The 19590-nt window shown below is 40.7% G+C and overlaps 1 protein-coding gene across 9 annotated transcripts in view; it reads right to left on the bottom strand.

Annotated features, from left to right (window-relative positions):
* Window positions 1-19590, bottom strand: part of LOC108770982 (uncharacterized) — a 38099-nt gene that overhangs the window by 6495 nt on the left and 12014 nt on the right. For 7 of the 9 annotated variants that reach the window (XM_018522811.1, XM_018522812.1, XM_018522804.1 and 4 more), the window contains 3 exons: window positions 14153-15917; window positions 13789-13951; window positions 13467-13664 (listed from right to left, as the gene is read on the bottom strand). In XM_018522811.1, coding sequence (XP_018378313.1) covers window positions 13467-13664; window positions 13789-13951; window positions 14153-15917 — 2126 coding nt within the window. Of the gene's footprint in view, window positions 1-13466; window positions 13665-13788; window positions 13952-14152; window positions 15918-16053; window positions 16104-17874; window positions 18288-19590 lie in introns of those variants that run through there. The other 2 variants (XM_018522808.1, XM_018522810.1) reach the window with 2 other exon arrangements.

Raw genomic sequence — 19590 nt, 5'->3', positions numbered from 1 at the left:
CCGCGACGCCGATGCTCGTGGAGGTGATCTGACCGTTGCTCGGCGCCCTGGGCTGCCGCGGAGGCGGTGATCCGTTCGTGGGCGTCGAACTCTCGGACGAGAGGCCGGAGTCGTCGCGTCCATCCTCGGCGCCGCCGCCGGTGCCGTTCTCCAAGTTCGCGGGGACGCGAACGCGCGTCGGCAGGCCGGTGGTGCGCCTCCGGGCGCCCTTCGAGTTCTCGGCCGACGTGGAGGCCATCGTCGACTTGCTCCCTCAACCGGATCGTCGGTCGTCTCCCGGTAATCGCGCGCGGGTCATCGGCCGCCCTGGTCGAACGCGGTTCGCCAAGTCTCTAGCTGAATTAACGAGCGCGAGGATAATCGAACTTCTCCGGTACCTCCCGGGAACTTGTTAGGCTTGTCGTTGACTTGAGCGGAAGGAGGAGAACCCGACAGTTTTTCCTCGTGGATTTCCTCGAGTTTCCTCACGGAGTTTTCTCGACGTGGTCGAGTGGTCGCGTTTATCGCATCGCTGAACGTGACAGTCCGTCGGAAAGCTTCACCCGCAGGAATAGGATAATGTAAATAGAAGATGGAGCACGGACGGGCATATTTAGCTGGACGGAATGCGCCGTTTTACGGTCGACGGAGGACGAGAGGAGGGAAACGTGCGGCAGGGTGAGAAAAGCGAGAGGCGTTAATGGAAGGAGCCTGGTGGTGTACGATGAGTAATTCGGTAGACATGCAGTTGCCGCGGTCACTTTCCCGAGTTGCACGTCCGGCTTACGCGCGCCGAATTACGCGCGTTCCGCGTTCCGCGTTTCGCAATCCTCGCGCTAAGTTACGCGAATTCGAGCGGTGCCCCGGCACGGGGATGCCGTGTTATCGCTCCACTCGCTGATAACATCGTAAATGAAACTGTAAAATGAGATAAACGTAACCGGCAACTCGGAGACCTGGATCGATGGTGAACGGAAAGAATAGGAAAAAAAAAAAAATAGAAACCCAGTGAACGCGATACACAGATCGATCCAGATCGCCGCTTGGATAACGGTAACGCAATATTTTGCGGGTTGTGACTAACGAGTTTTTTTTTTCTCTTCCTTTCGATACACCGCAAGTTATTTGCGTTGTGAATTATCGAACGTGATATAGTTAAGCGCGTTGGAAAATTACGTCTCTATTTAATTAGTTTCGTTAATAATTAATTTACTTATTTCGCAATCATCTGATTCATCTCATTCCCTCGCAATTTATCGTGTCTCCAACGTAATCCGTTCGTTAGCGCATCCGTTCCGTCTTATCTTCTTTTTCTCTTCATTTTCATAATAATCTCAGACTCGGAAGGAGTTGAGTCATCCCGTCGAGTGAAAGTTATCCTACCGAAATCACTACCGGAGCGTTTGCCATTTTTCTACCAGAGCGCACGTTTTAGCGAATTGAATGATTATACAAGTGCGGTTGTCACAAAAGCTTCATTCTAAAATTCCGTAACTTTTTCCTGATTTCCCGTCAAAATTTCATGATTTTCTCTGATTTCTTTCGATAATATTTTTCTGTATTTTTGTACTGATTTGAATGCCGTCAAATATTTTGTTGAGAGAGCAATTTAAGGAGGTTGTAAGGCAAATGCAATATGTTAAGAACTACTTGAAAAAATTACAGACTATTCTAAATTTCATTTAATAATAATACAAAAAAAATAGAAACAATTGACCATCTGGATCAAAAGTTATTTAAATAAGTAGTAATATTTTTTAAATTTGTACTCTAATATAAATATATGAAAATGTATTATAAAATAATGATAAAAATCTCAATTTTTTTATATAAATACTCTAGGAATTCAACAATATTTTTGTGAAGTTGTCTTGAGATGCAGACATTAATTGTTCAGTAAATAAATAAAATTTGTTATTTGTTATAAACTAATGGTGAATCTCAATGAAACTTTGCATAAGTGCATGTTTAGTACTTAATATATTTATATAAAAACATTTAGATTTTTCTTATTATTTTAATAATTTTTGTTTATAACAATAAAACTAATAACAAATAAAATAAATAACCTATAAAAATGTGTTGCTCAATAAAACCAGAATGTTATAAACACAACTTTCACATGTATGTAGTTTGTTTAAAGCGAAAATATTAATATATGTGTTTTATGCCCTTACAACCTCCTTAACATAGCAATATAAATTATTATTAATATCGCTGATGCATTTAAGCACACTGTTTGCATTTAATTGTTAGGTTGGTATTCTAGATACGTAAATGTGATGACGCACATTAACTTTTTTCAAAAATTTTTATTTTTCAGCAAATTTTGCAAAAAATTTTCCCCGATTACCAATTTTGTGGCAACCCTCAATTACGTGATTCCTTTTTTTAAAAAGAGGAATATTCAATACAATTTTCTTTCAATAAATCCGAAATTAATTGATTACTGTTTAATTCCAGAAGGAAATCAGACTATCCTGTCACAGGACTAATTAAAGAGCTTCCGCGCGGCGCAATTTTGACACCTCCGGCGCTTCGCACGAGCGAGTTTCTGCTAATCAAATTAATCGATTTACTGTAGAAACTCGGCAAGCGTCGGTTAATATTTTATGAGACTATTAATAAACTCTGTGAATCTTAATGCCACGGTTAAATATACGACTGCGACCTCGCGTGTTCCAGTACAACCGTGCGTCGTTTCATCATCGCACTATCTTGGACTGGGGAAGATTCACGTGACAACGACGATTCCAGGGATAAGGGCCAAGAGCACGACTTGGAAACGGTCGCGAACAAAGGAGGAACTCAGCGTTGGTGCCGAGTTTCACCTTCTCTACCTGGACTCGGCCGAACTCAACGTCACGCCACGTCCCCTCGCATAATTCGCGACAGGCCGGGATCAAGGGTTCGCTTCCCGGCGTGGAATCGTCGGTGTCTGCTGCGAAAACGAAAGCTCCCACGATCCACTAAATCTCACACACACAAGACGAGTAGATTATTTTTTTTTTCGGAGCGATCACTTCGCGTTAGGAGACCCGGTGCGTCGCGCGAGACGCGAGGCGTCTACTTGCTGGGCGTCGCATCTAGGTACCTTCGACGGTCTCCTCGTCGTCGTCGAAGAGGGACTCCCCCGTGAACGCGACACGAGGAAAGTCCCCCCCATGCGAGAGATACGACACCGTTCCGGACGAAACCGTGACGCCGGAGTGACCTGCGACGGTCACCGGCAAGGTAGACACAGAATCAGGATCACGAAGGATACCCTCTGCGAGGGGATATATACACTGCGAGGGAACGCGTGCGCACCTCGCACTACGGCGATGAGCTGCGGTTCGATATCGTCGCGGTGGACGACGAGAAGAGAGGAGAAAGAGAAGTCGGAGAGGTAGGGAAGAACGGTAGGGGGAACAGCTGCAGACAGCAGGGAGGAGGTGAAGGCAAGAACGGTGGGGGTGATAATGCAAAAAGCTGCGGGAATTATTACAATACCGGAGTTAACGATACAGATCTCGTCCACGGAATACCTGCAGGACTTCCAAACTCGTGATCGATAGTTTTTCGACTGTTTTGCTTCTTCCCGGGATGTATTGCTTTTTGCTCGTAATTATAATTTTATATACTTGGACATCCTTTTCTCAATCGGAATTTCGAAGCTAATGGGTACCTCGAGTACTTCCAGAAATTTGCAAGTAGACTTGTGTCCGTTTCTATTTAGTCTCTAAAACTTTTAGAGTGAACCTTATTTTTTGAAAAGTGAAATCTCACTCTTGGGCCATCTATGTAAGATTAATTTTAATCTCGGTTCAATTTTCTCTTTATATTTTTCTGATTCTAAAAAGAGAAAGATAAACGATAAATTAGTTAAATCGAGATTAAAGGCTTTAAAGATTGAGTCTTTTTTTTTTCAAGATTTGCTCAATTTTTACTTGAGAATGAGATGCCACTTCAAAGAATTTAGGAAGTAGATTAACTTCTTGGTTTAACTTACTTTTTATCTCTTTCTAGTTCAATAAATGAAAAAAAGATAAAGAATAAACTAAACCGAGATTAAAGTTAATCTATATAAAAATGAATATTATTGAAAGTAAAACGATCAAGAAGTAACAAATTATTAAATTCACATGCTATTCTCGTCCAACACAATTAGGTACGGCGCAATAGATATTCCATCGACTGTCAGTCCTAATTGGACAGCTAAAGTGATCTGTTAAAATTAATATTAGCTAGGTCAACGACTAGCTCTACTTGAGGCAGAAAATAGCTTTTATAAAGAATGAATTTGTACATTAAATCGATATTATCTGACTAGGTCGTTCCGCATCTCCTAATATATATACATAAATAAGTAAAGAGTTGCGGCATGACTTTGTCAGTCAACATCAATTTAATATACGAATCAATTTTCTAATGACGAATCAATTTTATGACTCAAGTGCCTGATCAGCAACTAAATGCGACATCGAAGGAAATCATAACGGTCAATAAGAATCTGCTTCCGAATCATCGAGAGATATTTCCGTTAAAGCACGGACGTTTCAACGTCTCAGAAGGTCTTTTTTTTCTATTGAGAAAGCAATTTGTGAATCAGCCCAACAAAAAGGATCCGTTCGCGTCTCCGGCGAAGTAAACGATCAATACCCTTCCCAGCTGGCCGTCCCTTGGCTCTTAAAACCTCGGCTTGTAACAGTCGTCTACCCTCTTCACTTTGCCCCTCGACGCGATTTTCCGCCGAACTTGGCTCCGGCGGGCGAGAATTCAGGATTTATGAGACTCCGTGAGGTTTTCCGTTCCTAGCAGTCGCTGGAACTTCTCCGTCCTATCGCGAGCAGTCTACCGGAATCCCGCACCCTTAGGGAATTCCTCTTTCTCTTTCGCCAAGCACCCAACGAGTCTGCTCACGTTTCATGATAAACGAACCAGGGAAGGGATCAGTTTCAGAAAGCTTTCTTAGGTGTTCTCAACGCCATTGTTCGTTTTTGTACGTGAACGTTTATGGCTACTGTTAATTAGCTAATTCACTTAGAAATGGCGAGATAGACTCTTTCGCACGTTTATAGCAGGTTCGCAATATGCAAATGACTCGCTCAGGGATTATTGGTGGCACGTATTTTTTGTCGACTGTGATTATCGCTGAGAGAGGTTTTAGTAAATAGACCGAAAGAGTTCACCGTTACGCAGTAAAACTGCACAAGGAAGTTCCGTACTTATATCGCGTAAGTTGTTTCCGCTACGACGAGCGCGACTTATCCAAGAGAGCAACACCTTTGAAAATGAAAATTGCCGTGCACTCGCCGGTTTTCCTTCAAGAAAGAATTACATTGTTACCGTACAAGGAACTTCTAAAAGACATGCGTCGTTTCATCGAAACACAAAGAGAGAAAATCAAGGAAATCAGATTAATGCCTGTGTTTTTTCCAATTTTAAATTTAATCTCGGTTCGACTATTATTCATCGTGTCTTTCCTCTTCTAATTTTTAGAACTATGCCCGTTTCTATCAAAGTTTAATTTTAATCTTAGTTTAATTAACTCTTCGTCTTTTTTTAGTTTTAAGAATTAGAAAAAGATGAAGAGCGAGTTAAACCGAGATTGAAGTTAATCTACATTGGTAGAAACGGGCATTAGAAAAAGATGAAGAATTAGCTGTAGACCGAGAGATTAAAATTAAACTACTTGGTAGAAAGGGTCTGAGCACAAGAATTGTCATAACACTTACTTAGAGATTTAAGTTGTAGACGTAAGTAACGCACAAGCTTCGCCGTACGACTTATCGTCGTCTCTTGGAGACACGGCAATAAGTTGTACGTCATATAAGAAAGCTTGTGCGTTACTTATGTCTACAACTTAAGTCTAATTGTAAGTAAGTGTCACGACAATCCTTGTGCTTAGACCCAACCGGGCTTAATGCTTGTTTCCTCCAACCTACGACATGAAATATTACAAATATATTTTCAAAATATTACAAGATTTAAAATAGTTCAAAAATTCTTCATAAAATCTTTCTAAAATATAAATATCCCAGAAATCAAAATGTTTTGAATATTCTCTTTCTTACAATATTTGTACAATATTTCTAAAATATTTTTATGTAATATTTTAATGTAATATTTTAAAATGTTTTACAAATGTTCACAATATTTCTGAAATATTTCAAATAGTGATTCATAAATATTTCCATGCTATGTAGAAATATAGATAAACTTTAATCTCGGTTCACAAGTTACTCTTCATCTTTTTCTAATTAAAAAAAAAATTAAGAGTAATTTGAACAGAGATTAAAATTAATCTACATTGAGATGAAGATGTGCATTGGATTATTAGACTACTTTGAGGAATCAAATTCCTTCTTCTTCTTTTTCCATTTTCGAGCGATATGCGCTTAATTTTCTAAGCACATACATTTCGTTGCAGAGGACATTACGCCGCAGCCTGATCAATATGCGCTTTTTGCGGCCACGATCGATACCACCGCGGATCTAAAATTCTGCACCATAACACGGAAGACGAATGACGAAAGAGGAACAGAAAAATACCGGCTCACGACTAACTAGTAACGCTCTGATTAACGAGGAAATCGCGCTGTTTGGCTCGTCTTCGACGTGCCGATTGGCTTCCGGCTATCCATCTTTGATTCCCCGCCGTTGGCGAAAAACGAAGGCTAAAAAACATTGATCCATCAATATCTATCCGTTCCACGTTCCGTTCATCTTTCAACCTTGAGCGAGCATCGCTGTATTCGGCGGTGGCAAGTCTCATTACATCACGGCCATGTGAGTACAGGTCTGTCATACGCGGTTCGAGAAAACCGGTTTACACGGTTGAGCAAATTACATCGCGGTCTTCTTCTTTTTTTTATACAACGGCCAAGGTCGTAACAAAGTAGAAGCTGACTAAGTTAACTCCTTGTAGCAACCCTCCAATTAACCCAAATCCCATCCCAGTAAAGTCAAGAAACATTAATAATGGCTGGTTCGTAGTCAGTTCTTATATTTAAGATCGTCTTAAATACACAGAAAAAAGACTATTCTTAAATCAACCATAATATACTCATATATAAGCAAAAATATATATATAAGCTAATATATTATAATCTTGCTTCAAAGATATCAATCTTGATTTGATTAAACTTGTTTTGATGCAAGTATCATTTTGCACTTAATTCAAGACTTGCTCAATTAAAAATCTTATATTAATACAAATTCAAGATTAAAACTTTTAAAGCAAGATTACAATATTTTTGCTTATATATGAGTATATTAAGGTTGATTTAAGACTAGTCTTTTTTTCTGTATACAATCTTAAGATGTTATAAGTCAATCACAAAGTTGTATTAGCATTTTAAGCATTACTTAAGACGGTCTTGAAATAAGAACTGACTATACCAAAGTGTTGGCCAATTCTTGTGTCGTTTATGGAAAATCCTTGGCAAAAAAAAAAATAATAATTTTAAGAGCAAGAGTATATGATAGACAAAATATCAGGCGACTGTCGTGTCGTTTATGGAAAATCTATGGCAATGTAGATAACTGTGCACGATACAATTTTTGTTGTTTTTCATAAACAACACAACAGTCGGTCGACACTTCAGCCTGCGGCACATGTTGGATTGCTCGCGTTTTAGTAAATTACTACAATTGCATCACAGAACGCAGAATCTCTAGCAATTTACTAAAACCCAAGTAATCTAGCAAAAAACAAGCATTGTGTGTTCCATAGGAGGCTTAAGTCTATTGTATGCTTTTGCTCTCATTGTTTTCCACGAACGATACAACAGTCAGCCAACACTTTATCTATGGTCTGCTCTAACTTGGTTTATTTTACTCCCCAAGTCTAGATCTCATACACCACGAATGGAGATGAAATGAAAAAAGAAAACAAGTAGTCCACGAGAGGAAGTGTGTTTTAATTAATGCAATGGAGGTCGATATATATGCTTACAGTAGTACGTATACGAGGAAGACAAAAATACGATACATAGTCATGTTTAATGCCGTCGTATTGCCGTCTTCTAGAACTGATCGCTACACCACGCTCTTCTCTCTCTCTCTCTCTCTCTCTCTCTCTCTCTCTCTCTCTCTCTCTCTCTCCCTCTCTCTTTCCTTACGTTGCCCAAATTACAGCTTACAAATTACATCCGAGTACATGCTTATGGATATAAATACTTGCGGACATAAATGTCGCGAAAACGTAGCTCGGCATGACGGCGGCCAATTCAACGCTAATACAATTCTAAGGAGGACTGATAGTTCATTAAGGAGAGTAACTTACTGGATATTGCGAGATATATATTGGATACTAGAATGCTATTGTCAGATTGACCTTTTCTAGGTACAACGGGAGGTTATTGGAACTATAAGAACTGTGCAGAAAGGCTGAAACTAAAGAAGATGGGGGCAATGCAAGAGAAGAAGAATGACTCTACGTAGGAAGAAGTAGGAGTGAGGCGAATTCAATAAACTGCCATTCAAAGTTCAGAATAGTAGCAATATGTTTCTCGTAAGTACTATGCTAAGTATAAGTGTATGTACGTTGCATTAATATGTGTCATTATTGCGCATCGCGTAATCGCGATTCTCCGCATACATGTCTTAAAGCGACGCGTGATCACAGAATTACGCGAGCTCTTCAAGCCGTTGGGCTTCTCATTGCACTTCCCCGGGCTCTCATTAAAATAGAAGGTAGATGTTCAAGAAAGTTACGAGTTTATGGATTATCTTCGTATCTTGATACTTCGTTAAATGCCAACGTTTCGTGAACATTGCAATTCTCTTCATCAGGGCAAGAAACAACCTGTGTGGGTGATACTCGCTCTGATAAAAGTGAACTACGATGTTCACAAAACATTGGTATTTAATAATAATGATAATCAACACGGAGATGACCCGTAAATCGCCTAACTTTTTTGAAGAAAAATAATTAATACTCAACAAAGTATCTATTAAAACCGTAATGTGAATACATACTGAATTTTTAGTGTTTTTACAATACTAAAGATCCAGGTGGACTGTTTAGAGTCTTTTATTTTCTATTTGTGGAATAATTTAAAGAAAATTCCTAAAAAAATATTAACAAAAGTACACGTGATTTTTTTCTCCATTCCGCAATCCAGCGTAGAATTTAAATAGAGCGTTTACGTTGAGATAAGTATCTATATAAGCGCAATAACCTGCTTCATTTCTAAGAGAATGAGATCCATTTGAAAAAGAATGAAGCTCATGACTGTAATTGAGTTTCGCTCATGCTAGGAATCAAAGATGAGAAATAACGGTGTCTCAGTGCATGGCAAAAAAGAAACGATAATGTGAAGGAATATTTCGTGATTATGACGAAGGAGAATGAGAGACCGAAGAGAACACGCACCTTAATTATAATATTACTATAATATAACAGCAAGCGTCCAGAAAACTGAAAAGGTTGAAACAGTTTAAAGTCGCATGTGGACGCAGTGATTGCTCCGAATTATTTGATTGATTAACGGAATGCAACGTTATCACATGTATTGTTAAATTGTATTGTAATCAGCTTGAAAAGCTGCATTGTTCTCTCCTTCACGGTAAATTCGAAGGAGGGAAGGGAAGGGGGAAGGATAACATTGAGTCGATTCATTCATCAACTCTCTTCTACGAAACTACGCGTTTACACCTAACAAGCTCTCTATAATGCCACGAATATACGTTTAATTAATAGCTGTTTGATAGCGGGTGTTAAAGGGAGTTACCCTTTGCATTACGTATCAGTAATACGTATTAAATAGTATTAATGGTTACCGTTTAAAAGTGACGGCCGTTGGGATGACTAGGATGAGGACTAGAGTGCATCTACTCGGGATTGGACATCGGAATCGGCTTAGAAATCACCGGTGCCGACAGGACGACAATTTTGGAAGGATTCGGCCAGCATGACCATCGTTATTGGAAAAATACGAAATTAGAAAAATAATCTCTATCACCCACGCCACCAGACGCGCTCGCTTAGTGCCAGATACACCGCTAAGAATTTCGCGCAAACTTCTCCGTACGGACGAAAGATCGCTTTAAGCGAGTCCTTGCAGCGTTGTAACCAGGACGCAACGAGGTGACTTGTAAACGGCGAACGGTTTACATGTGTCGACGGGTTACTCTCTCTCTGTTCGGCACTATGCTTCGACTACATCTCGACTATACTTGAGAGAACTCGGTAATCTTTGCGATTATAATAAGGACGCACTGTAATCTCAAAGAAGTTACCTGATGCCTTGCATCGTGAAATCACGTCAAGCTATATTTCCCTCAGAAAAAAAAAGAGAGGAATAAATTAACGAGACCAATCGATCCGCGGAGGTCGGAAAACATTTGAGGTAGATTTCCCATCTACATCCGGTTTAAGAAATTGGGCGGGATGGGACAGCGAATAGTTATAGTTGTATATATTAATATTTCCCTCGGGACAAATTAAAACTTCTCTCTCGAAAACAAGAAAGACACGTAACATAGCACGACAAATAATAATTACATGAAATCTGTTAAAAGATTTAAACGTATACCTACAAGTCTTAACAAATTAGAAAACTATTAGACCAGAAAATTGCGCGTAAGAGAATGTTCTTATATTAAGTAACAATTAATTGCGATGTAGTTAACCCTTTAAAAACTTAACAAAAAGACTTTATCGAACTATATTCTAACTTTGGAATAAACTTGGAAACGCTCTGTATACTGTATACCGAAAACAATTTTCCACATGTCATCCCGTTTTTTTTTTTATTTAGCCATACCCTAAGCAAAAGTCGCAAACGCACAACCATAGCCAGTCGCTAGATTTCCCAGTTGCAACACCGTATCGTTATCATCGCTCAGATTCTTCCAATCACCCACTTCTTTTTCTCCCTCTCTCTCTCTCACTCTTAACAACGTTTGTCTTTAACTCATGAGTGGTCACGCCATGAGCATCATAAAGCACAGCAAATAAAAGATCATTATTTTTTATTTTCTCTCCACGATATAAAGTATCTCGTCTTGTCTCGCAAAACTCACACACTTTCCAGTATCTTCAGAAAACCTCGCAATAAGTTCATTTTAATTTCTTTTTTTTTTTACTCTTTCCTGTTTAACAAGACGCGACCACTCACGCGTTAAGCCTGCGTCCGTGTATTATTATTACTGTGTCTCGGTAATCGGCTGCGTGCGGTTATCGGTTTTGCCTAGTCGACATTCAAGGGAGGACCGGCGGATCCCGCTCGCTAGTTAGGGTATGTCAGCTGGTAGTAGTCTCCACCCACCGAGTCCTCATCGGGGATTTGCAATTGCTTCACCCGTTTTACTAGCGCGCTAGAACACAGAATACTGTCGCTGAATTGTGGCGTCTCCTGTAGCGGATGTGTGCGGGCATGTTCATTTTATTTACTTTGTACAAGCAAGGAAGTAAAAGACCCCGCGATATACATCTCGTAGTGTACGTAAAGTCTTATAGGGAAAAATAAAACACAGTCAGAGATACACAAGAATCCGGCTGATACATTGCCAAAAATTCGTAATATTTTCGTAAAGAGGAAAATTTCTTGCTCTCAGTAAATTAGCAGAACCTTCCTACGAAAATATTATTCGATATCAGCAGTGAATCAATGTACTCTTGTAAGCGACATTTCTTCCCTATAGGCTTGTATATATTATTCAATACGACTTGCGGAAGAAAATATTTATACTCGTTTCCATCAATGTAGATTAAAACTTTAATCTCGGTTCAACTTACTACTTCGTCATGTTTTTCTAGTTCTAAGAATTAGAACAAGATAAAGAGTGAGTTGAACTGAGATTAAAGTTAATTTACTTTTATAGAAACGGGTATTAGTCTCTCTATATATCTTTTTACGACCGCACACATTGAGTCCTGCTGATCGTAATCACCGTTAATGAGGAGCAGAACGAAAAACGGACTGACGAAACGAGTACATGATGCCACGTCTTGATGAAAGCTTCAAGGGTATGGCTTGAAATCAGACGAGATCGAGGACAGGGATGAGGATGGGAATTCGAGGGAGAGCAAGTCTAACATATACTTTACAAAATGTACACTTCTTTTCTCGTTCACCGAGAAAGCTATCGAGTATAAAGGAGCTAGCAACGTGAAAGAGAGTAGGCTGTTATGCGCATGTGGCCATGACGTGCTCGAAACTTACACGACTCGCGGTAGCGCGATCATTATTGCATGTGATACCACAAACTGAAATGTTGTATTTCATGCTCCCGATACGAAAAATATTGCTTCCTTTAATTAAGAGATAGATAAGACGCTTTATGTGCAATCTCCCCACGCGATGTGCTTAATAACTTCTGTGACTTCCTTGCGGTTAATATCGTTTTAGAATGTGGACTAAAATTGTAAAATTGCATATATATCGTATCTACAATAATATATGGTGAGTATGGGATATGAAAAGAATTCTAAAGGGATATTGTGTGACACTCTTCCTCTCCAAGACTTTTGTTAATTAATTCTCGTTATTTAACTGAATGAAAAGATAATCATATTATAAAAAAAACAGAAGTCTGGAATATATTATAATACAGCGCGCATAAGAAAATGAAAACGTCACGGGATTACCCAAAAGGTACTGTTGAGTTTTTCATGGTATTGAAAATTCAGATAGTACAAAAGACGCAATTTTCCCTGACATGAAATGTTGGCGTTAAGTATAAAAACCGTTTAAATGTTCCCACCTGCACACATCATTAATTTCTCATAACATATTCACCTTTACGGAATTTTTTGTACACAAAAGAAATGATATACAAAAGATTCGAAAGGTTATCCTGATTAAAGTTTAAGAATATGACTTACGATGGACACAGACAGCGGATATACATAAATTTAATGGTTGGATGACACATTCTTTGTCTCCTGCGTACAGTATGCATACTTTATCGACTAACTATATTATAACATCGACCAGGTACTTTTTCAATCTTCCTACACAGTCTCTAGTTAAAGCCTGCTACAGTTACTGCACTGTATTACAGTCTCTACTCATAACTCTGCTATAAACACGTCGAAATTAATTAAAATTACGTATTCAAACTTATAATCAATATCACGTAATTAAAAAAATTGAAATGATTGATGCAAATGTATGTATACAGATTTGTTCAACACACAAAAAACAGAACGATGTTGCAATTAGAATATCTACAAAGCGATACAAAACAATAAAAGCGATACATAAATAGAAATGAGATAGTTGTACTTGACTGGATTTTATCTATATATGAAAGAATAATAACATCGGGAAAGAATAACAACATCAGCGAGAAAGCAGTATTCCTTTGCCCCGATTAAAGGGGAGGAACATCTTTGTATGATTTACATATCATTTACAAGTACGTCACGCGTTGTAAATTTAACCGCGGGATAATGTTACGGTAATCATTCTGAAGAAGCATCATGCATCACGGAGTTTTATGTCTCGACAGCAACGCTAGTATGAAAGGTAGTGAAAAATGCGAATACACACCCGGATTCGGTGGCGGCCTGACTGTTAATGTTACCGCTGTTGATGGAATTGTTGTTGGCGGAATTGGAATTCACCTCCTCCATATGCGCAGTGTTCAGCAATGAACTCCATTGCCTCATCACTTCTTCGCCCTGAGCTTCCAGCTCGGAAATTATAGTTGCGTCATCCAGCTCGTGCAACGCAGGATTGGAATTTAATCTGAAAGAGAAAGAAAGACAAATAATGATAATTTAATTCTAACAAAATAGCAATATGTTTATTTCTCTATTCAAGCTAATCTAACGTATCTCGCTTATCAGAAATTATATCGCTTAATGCTAACCGCTGTTGTTCCTCGTAAGAGCTTGCGTCGCTGCCGTCGTAATCTAACATTAAATCGTCCGATGCAATGGATTCGCAGGGCGATAAAGTGTCTACGCTGCCTGCTCGATGCAAACGTTGCCCGTGATGAGGACTATTCATTACGCCTTTGATATGCACGCCATCTGTAACACAAATCACATGTATTGTCAATATATAAAATATATATTTCAATAAAAAATATATATTTTACTACAACATATACTTAATAAAAATACATTCATTTCTATTGAGATTATTATTAAGATTCAATAAAAACTTAACAATTTACATCTAAATATACTTGAAAAGAATAAGAACTCTAAGAATAGGAAATCCGTACTCACTCTTAGAGCTTGTCTCAACCAGAGTATGGCTATTTTCGGTGATTACTTGACCTCCCATAGCGGATTGCGTTTCGATTCTTGCTCTCGGGCTGTTATCATCAAAAATCAATCCGGGTTGATCCGCGATTTCATCGTCGAAGAACTCTCTACCCTCGGACAAGCTAAGCGAGTTAGAAGCGTTCGTCGGCGTGCCCGGACCGTCATCCTCGAGAGTGTTGTCCGAACGCTCGTGCGCGTGTTCTTCATCCCTCTTCGAGGGCTTTCCATCCGACTGCGTGATGCTGGCGGTAGGACTGTCAAACAGGCTGTCAACCGGTGAAGTCTCGTCGTCTATTAAAGTGGTTGTAGTAGCAGCGGCGGCGGCGAATGCGGGATCTTCGATGGTGAGCAACACCGAGCGTAGAGCGTTCTTCGATGTTGCGCCGCTTTTTGTGGCAGCGGTGATTGCTTGCGCGTGCTGAGCGATGATGGAGTTGGTACGCTGGTATTCATCGCTGGAGCTCAACGAATACTCGTCTGCCATGGCTTCACCGTGTCCATATTCGGGATCGTCCGAACTGGGAGGGCTAAAGTCCGATTTGATGGACGGGACCTTTTCTGTGCGCGATCGATCTTTGTAGACCTTTTCCTCACTCAGACATCCCTCGTCGTAGCCCTCCGAGGACGTGGTGGACATTGACGCGGTCGAGTCGGTGTATCTATTGTCCTTGTTAACGATTCGCTGATATTGCGTAGCCCGCTCTCGCACAAAGCCAGTATTTAGATTCACCGCAGCGGTTGCGAAAGATTTGGGCAACGGGATCACGGAGATCTCCGTGACAGTGCTGTCGTCGTCACGGACATCTCTCACGTCAAAGCTTTTGCCGGACACCACCATGCGCAAGTTTCTTGGTCTGCCGACGCCGCGTCTCCTCAGAGAAGCATCATCCATGTAATCCATCGATCTGATTCTATCATTGTCTTCCGGACCAGTCGGCTGGCTGCTGACACCCGAATCCTCAGTCACCGAACCTTCCTTCGAACTGGACGAGCCTTTCGACGTGGATATCTTTCTACTTTGATTTGCTGCAGTCTTGGCGATCTTAGAATTTGAGTCGTTTACCCGTACGGCATATTGAGGTAGCGGCAGATGACTGGTATGCAACGTGTACCTACTGATGGGTTCTGGAATGCCTGAGACTCGTTTATTCGCGTCTGTGTGTTGCATCATCGAATTGCCGCTGTAAGCCATGTTATTCGATTGCGGCGGACGAGATTTTGCTGGTACCGTCGTGCTGCACAAATGCTGTGGCACGTGCGCAACGACCCTGTTTGGTTGTTGCTGTTTGATAAAGTAGTTCTCTTGTTGTTGCTGCTGCTGTTGCTGCGAATATTGCTGCAGCTTCTCCTGATTGTAGTGACTGATGTTGTGGCTGTTGCAGATGTCGCCAACCTTGTTCGTGAATCTCGCTTGCGGCTGCCGATAACCGAAGCGATTTGTCCTGACGCCGATACCACTCGAGTCCTTCTTTGGCGGTGCCAACCGCGGTGTCGATCGGCCGGATGACGAATTGTGGATCATATTGCTGTTATCATCATCCATCATCCGTCTGCGATCCTGCTCCGGGCCGGCTGACTTTGATCGTGGATGCAGCAGGCTCTTCTCGTTGGTGGTACCGGCGACATAGTTCGTTATCGGCATAGGAATCCCGCTGGCGGGTCGTCGCCTGAAGCCGAAGGACATCGCGGTGCCGCGTGTGTGCGACGTGCCGCGCTTCGAAGAGCCCTGAAACGAAGGTTCTTCATTAGAAATTTGTCATACAGGATGTCTGTGTGAAAAAACTGAGGGACGCGCAGAACACAATAAGACGATGACAAATGTAAGAAAAATTGCAAAGATAGAATTAAAGTAAATTACATACACACGCATGCATCATTCTTATCAGAGATTCTTTTAGCTCTTCCGACACGAATCACTTGTTAGAAATGCAAGAAATAGTTTATTACGACGAAGTTCTCGACGGGTTCTCGATCGATCTGTTTCGATCGCTATCGCGTTTCTACAGCCGTCACGAACAAAGATTACTTCGTAATCAAGATGTAAGAGTTGGGATTATCAGCAGCGTATCGTTCCTAGTCACGCATTAACGATCATCCGCAGAAGAAGATCAATATCCCACGTAATTCAATTTCGACGATTAGATTGTGAAGTTTGCCTTTAGCCGATTATGTATTATAAATCTTGGCCTTTTTACTCTTAAGACTTATATTTTGCTTTCTATACGAATATCCAATCGGCATTAGGCTGCCAAGTGCGCATACATACCGTACGCTCGTGAGGTCTCGGGGTCTGTTCGACGAACCTTTTGCTTGGTTCCCGACTGCAACAATATTAATCGATATTCGTGTGCGGATTATATAACGGCGCGGTGCTGATGGCGCATCCCGCCGCGGACAAGGCTCTCCGGAACAATGTGCACGCGAACACCGCATTGTCCATGATCGAGACGATTGAGGAACGACAGAACACGCCTCTGTGCGACTCGCGGAAACCGTCTGAGAGTCACCGCGTACAGTGGCCCATTTGAACTCCAGAAATAGCGTAACCGCGGCTGGCAGACCGACAAATCTGGGGATCGTATTCGCGCTTTGGGCGCGTTCGTGAAGAGGCTCGAAACCCTAGCTGACTCGTCGCTTTCAACACAGATGTCTCGTGACAGCCGCAAATCGACCGCGAAATCGTCGTTCTGACGATTACGCATGTGGTACACATCGCACGTTGTACGGCAAATGCGTAAAATGTGTCGTGTACGCTTATAAAGCAATACAACCTAAATTCGAGCTAAATTGTTAGTCCGCAAACACAATTGAGTAGTAAATCTTAAGGCTAATTCTACAATGTGCTTTTTGTTTCCTGTTTCTTGCTGTTTGTCTCCGTTTGTCTCTTGCCTTTTTGATCAAGAAGGCAAGAGACAAACGGCAAGGAACAGGAAACAAAAAGCACATTGTAGAATTAGCCTAAAGGCCATGGTACATAAAAAAAAAACTGAAGGCGTAAGACTTAAGCAGTAAGCGAATCGACCAATCACAATAGAGACCGTAAGACCATACGTGAGCAATAGCGAATCCAACATGTTGGTTTCGTTACTGCTTAAGTCTTACGTCTTAATTTTTTTTATGTGCCATGGCCTTAAGTCTTAAGAAATGGATCAATCACAGTCGCATGTGAGAAGAATAATCGACTTGGTCAATTCCTCAAGGCTTACTACTCTATTGTGTTTGCGGGGTTAAAGATAATGAGTGCTGTTCAGCAAGAGACACAGTAAATTTATCCTTGTTGTTTGCCAACGTTAAACAAAGATGATATAATCACAATCTATTTTCTAATTTTACTAAAAACAGACGCGCATAATTTGCGATCGTTAGCGATGACAGGCAGTATGTCACACTTGCCGGAAAGTATCAAATGTATCCAGAATTTCTTCGATCATATCTATTAATTTTCAAACAATATCAAGGATCATTTTCAACCCCCAAAATATAAATTGAGTTCAACTATACTGACTTTAACTAAACGATATAAAAACTTGCGATTCAGGAAATCTCGATGAATGACACTCCGATGATGTTATCGAAAATAATCCCACCCGATTGACACGCGCACTGTCATGGCACCCTCGAGCAGGTTCTCCGTGAAGAGGAGGATCTGAAGAGAAGGACGTTCCGTTCGGAGCATCCCTTACCGCAACACCGATGCCCTTCTCGTTCTCCAGCGGGTCGTCTTCGCATCTCGTGCTGCCGTACCGGTACTCCATGACGAATGCTTCCGGGCCAATGTCACACGGCCGGTCGTCGATCGATTTCTCACGGGGATTGACGGTCGTCCACCGTCGTTTTAAGTCGCCATGCCGCGAATATATATTTTTGAACGATGCGAGGAAAGTGGTCCTGTCGGAAGAGGCGCGTGAGAGGGATGGTACAGAGCTCTCTTCGTGGTCCGTCACATCGTAAGGATGGCATACGACGGCGAGGGAACGAGCGACAGCGCATTGACGTCGCCCTCCGTCGTCGTCGTCGTCGTCGTCGTCGTCACCCCCGCGTTCCTCGCTCTTCCTTCGTCTTGCTTGTTACCCCGCGACTTCGGCCTTGTCGTGCTCGGGACGCGAAGGAAAGCGAACACGGGGATCGATCCGGCCATCTGCGCCGGCGTCGCGACGCCGACGTGCTCACGGCGACGCAGCCAGGGGCTTATTTTGCGGATGCGCCCACGTCCCAACTTCTACCCGGTATACAGGATGTTCCTCGAGAATTGAGAGAGGTGTGTCCGATCCGTTCGACTCATTTTGACCTCGAGATTATTCGTAGGTCTGATAAAGACAGATAACTCGAACGGACCGTCTAATTTCCGTTGGTCAGGTGTATCCTTACTCGACGAAGCTGAATCTAAGCGGTCTAGAAACGAGTTCGTCCCGCACTCTTTCCATCAGGGTTTCGTTGAAGACAAATCGATTTCACATCCCTGCCACCGATCGTTCTCATTTATATGACGTGGACGCACTCTGTATATGACTTGGATGATTCAACGTATCCAAATGTATTCGTTATCACCAGGAGTGGTTCTTCGGAGTTCGCAACACGATGACAATTGTCTAAAATCGATGAAGCGAAGCTATTTTATTCGCGCCAATAACTTCCTATTCATTTTAGAGGCCTCGTCAGAGATAATCGTGAAAACGTTAGAATGTCAAATCAATCTAAATCAAGAGGCAACATTGATATAAAACCAGATTTGATTACGTAACGTCATACGCAAAAGAAAAATGATTTTACTAAAATATCTAAAAATTTAGTTAGATATGGATATAAAAATAATTTTGTTAAATTATCAAAATAATTACATACAGAAAAATATATAGTGTATGCAGAGCTGGGCATGTATTTGAAATATTTTTATTTGAAAAATAGTATTTGTAAGGCAATTGTATTTTGTATCATGCATTTCAACGCAACACATGCAAATATTTTGTATTTTGTGTTTCGTGGCAGTATATAAAAGTATTTTGTATTTTGTATTTCAAATACTAAGATTGGCAAAATTAATGTTATTATTCGAATTACAAAGTACAAAGGACTTACAATTTTTCGATTTTAAGTACAAAATACATAATATATTTTATGTGTTCCGTTGAAATACAAAATACAAAATATATTTGTATTGCAAAAACTGTGTTTTAAATAAAAGTATTTCAAATACATGCCCAGCCCTGACTGCAAGTAATAATTACTTGTTTCAAGTACTTCAAAAGTTCATGTATCTGCAAATCTATCATAAATTTATCACAAGCATCAAATTTATTCAAAATATTCTGAAACCTAGTAAGTTTGATACTTGATTCAAGATTATTAAATTAAAACAAATTCGATTAGCTTATTATTATACAAAGTCATTTCTTCGCAAT

This window comes from Trachymyrmex cornetzi, unplaced genomic scaffold (genome assembly GCF_001594075.2).
Source record: "Trachymyrmex cornetzi isolate Tcor2-1 unplaced genomic scaffold, Tcor1.1 scaffold138, whole genome shotgun sequence".
NCBI lineage: Eukaryota > Metazoa > Arthropoda > Insecta > Hymenoptera > Formicidae > Trachymyrmex > Trachymyrmex cornetzi.
The sequence above is the reverse complement of the archived record's forward strand: the minus strand, read 5'-3'. Positions and strand labels throughout refer to the sequence as shown.